Source organism: Gossypium raimondii, chromosome 10 (assembly GCF_025698545.1).
Source record: "Gossypium raimondii isolate GPD5lz chromosome 10, ASM2569854v1, whole genome shotgun sequence".
Taxonomy (NCBI): Eukaryota; Viridiplantae; Streptophyta; class Magnoliopsida; order Malvales; family Malvaceae; genus Gossypium; species Gossypium raimondii.
The window spans coordinates 18,552,370-18,555,568 of record NC_068574.1 but is presented as its reverse complement, the minus strand read 5'-3'; the positions used below and the strand labels follow the sequence as shown (position 1 = coordinate 18,555,568).

The window sequence follows — 3,199 nt, the reverse complement described above, 5'->3', positions numbered from 1 at the left end:
AATAATGGTTTTTTTACACTAAATTAATTTTAAAAACACACTAAATTAATAAATTTATAAAATTAGAAATTATGATATTTTTTAAAGTAATAAAACACACGAAGAGTCGAATTTTTCGGGCTTAAAATTTACATGGCTGAAAGCCAAATTTGGACAATTATTAGCAACCGCCACTGAAGGTGAGTTGATGTGCGCTGCTCGAGCGTACATCATGCATATCATAGGGGGAGTAATCATGCCCGATGCAAACAACAACAAGGTGCATTTGATGTACTTGCCCCTGTTAGCTGATTTGTCCAGTGTTAGCTCGTATAGTTGGGGCTTCGCCGTTCTAGCAGTGTTGTACCGGGAGCTTTGTTGGGTGACAAACTCGGATGTTGTAGACATGGGCGGATGCCTCACACTGCTGCAGTCTTGGGTGCTCTATCGGATGCCATTTTTGGCATCGGTTAGTCACCACCCGTATGTTTATCCACTGGTGAACAGGTGATAAAATATAAATTGTGCCCATTTTTTGTAGTCATAATATATTGACTAATGTTACCAACCCTAAACCCTATATTTGTTTTTTTGTAGGTGGAGTGTTCGTTCGGGTATGGGGAAGTCGCACACTGTCCCGATATACCGACTCATGATCGAACAGTATACTCGGAAGAGGTAAGCTGCTATTCTAATATTCATGACATCTTACTTTCTATATCTTACTCACACGTTATGGCTAATTATAACAATGTTATTAATCATGCAGTTTATATGGATGCCATACCATAGGCCGGAAATTACAGATGCGGTACCCTCGTCCACATACGTTCATTCCCACATATGGTGCACTAACGCATCAATTATCATTTTCAACATGGTTGAGTGGTATCACGGAGATCGGGTGCTACGACAGTTTGGCTGCATCCAACCTATCCCGGATCCGCCGTACGAGGTGGGGGAAGTTCACGACATGAATAAGAGAGGAAAATTGATGTTGGATTGGGGAATTAAGCATCGGAAATTTGTGGCGCTGTGGAACGATCGATTGCGTCGAAGACCTCAGATGGTTATGGCTACCGACCCGCAACTATCATTAGAGTACATACAATGGTACTATAGTTGCGGGAAGCCATATATACTTGGAGGCCAGTCGACTGTAGTCCCTTCGCACGTGCAGCAACCTGGGGGATCAAATGCTACGGCCCCGATGGATTCGGATCTTGTGGCATATTATTCTCCGAAACCACCAGAGCCCGAGTAGGAGCCCCAGCCAGATCCCAAACAATCACAGTCACTTGTGGATTCACATAGCTATCGTCCGGATTTGGCTGGCGGTGACTATTTTCCGAGCTTCTCAAGGGGCGAATACGCCTACGAGTTTGAACTCTTTGGATCCTACCCTTCCGCAGTACGGCATGCACGGCCCGTCCGACCCATATCTGCAGCATCGTAGGACTCCTTCCGGTTCAAGTTTGTCAGTGCCGAACGAGCCACAGGATTTTTTCTCCCCATTTGCCACACCCCCACCTGCGCCGAATGATGATGTTGGTCGTCGCCCAGAACGTGATCGTTGATCTCCGAATAGGTATACCCCTAGGACCACACCATCGAACCATCAATTTTAGGGGTTTAATGCACTTTTTGTACATTACGAAGTTTGTATTCTTTTTGTATAAGTTTAATATTTCTAATTTAATCTTTTCTTACTTCTGAACTTTTTGTATAAATTTAATTATTCTATTTTTACATTATATTAAAGCTGAATCCAATTATAAATGCCTCCATTTTCGATATAATTTTAATATTTCCAAATGCACACATGGTATTTTATAACTTAATTTGGATACAATTTGGATACAATTTAAGCATAAGCTGAATAATAAAAATTATTTCAAATGAATTATATTTTTTTATAACACTATACATAAAAATTTTACATCATTAGGTCAATTCCGACCCAATCCGGAAGACTGTCCAACATGAAAGTTCCGATGAGGGCATTTATTCTGACTATGACCACTTAACCCACATAATCCACAACGCTTACCGTCGAATTTCTCCCTAATGTCCATTTCATTACGGATTCTACTTGATTGTGGATGACCTCTTGGATTCCTCTGTAGCCCTCTGTCTGGGAGAAGCTCGAAAGCCATCGGAGGCACCTCCCACGTAGATAGGTTAGGCAAGACAGGGAACTCATTTTCCCAGACACGCAATGTGCGCTCGAGCGTGTACACATCATCGACATATTGCTCAACATTAAGGTTGACTTTAGCACACGCTGCCACGACATGCGCACATGGATAATGACGTGTGTCGAACCTCCTGCACTTGCACCATCTGTTCCGGAGATCAACTCCGTAGGACCTAGTTGGTATACCAGTTCGACGACTGATGGTCTCAGTAACTCGAAACGTTTCCAGTCTTCGTGAATATATTTCTACATTAATTGACCTCGCCAACCGACGGTTTGCAACCATTTCATTCTTGACATGTTCAACAAACACGTGTCCTGCCTCAATCTAGTCGACTTGTTGCTCACCCATTCTTGGCATCAAGGTAGCCAGCCTCTAGAAAGTAGCAGAAAAGATAGATGCAATCGGAAGATGACTTGTTTTCAACAATACAACGTTGATCCCCTCGACTAAGTTTGTGGTCATTCATCCATAACGAAAACCCTCGTCAAAACTTTGAGCCCATTGCCATGGCTCCATTGTGCCCAACCATTGACGAAAAGATGTGTTTGTTTGCGCCTCCATGTCACTCTCAAGTCGGATCATTCTTTGCCAGAAAATATGTGGCTCTAACTCGTACGCTGCATACGTATTAAGAAAAAATAAGTTCTAGAAACTCGATAACATAAAACATTACAACTCATATTGAAAATATAAGGTTATCATTTACCCATTGCCACACTTGTCTCTTCCAGTCTGCATTCTTATAATCTTTGTGGAAGTTAGCCACAATGTGACGGATGCAGTAAACGGATCTCCACGGCACACCAGAATGCCTAATTGCTGCAATTAAACCTTTCCCTCTATCGGAGATGATGCAAATGTTATCGTTGCTAATAACATACCTCCGCAGGTTTGTGAGGAAGAAATCCCAAGACTCCATGTTCTCTTTATCTACGATAGCAAATGCTATCGGGAGCACGTTTCTGTTTCCATCTTGAGCAACCACAAGAAGTAGGATCTGTGTATATTTTCCATATAGC

At 42.2% G+C, this 3,199-nt stretch overlaps 1 protein-coding gene across 1 annotated transcript; it reads right to left on the bottom strand.

The window, feature by feature from the left end:
- Window positions 1-1,928: 1,928 nt before the first annotated feature.
- Window positions 1,929-2,462, bottom strand: LOC105775318 (uncharacterized). The gene has a single exon (XM_012597839.2). It carries the CDS (start codon window positions 2,460-2,462, stop codon window positions 1,929-1,931), a length of 534 nt encoding a protein of 177 aa, XP_012453293.2.
- Between the last annotated feature and the right edge of the window lie 737 nt (window positions 2,463-3,199).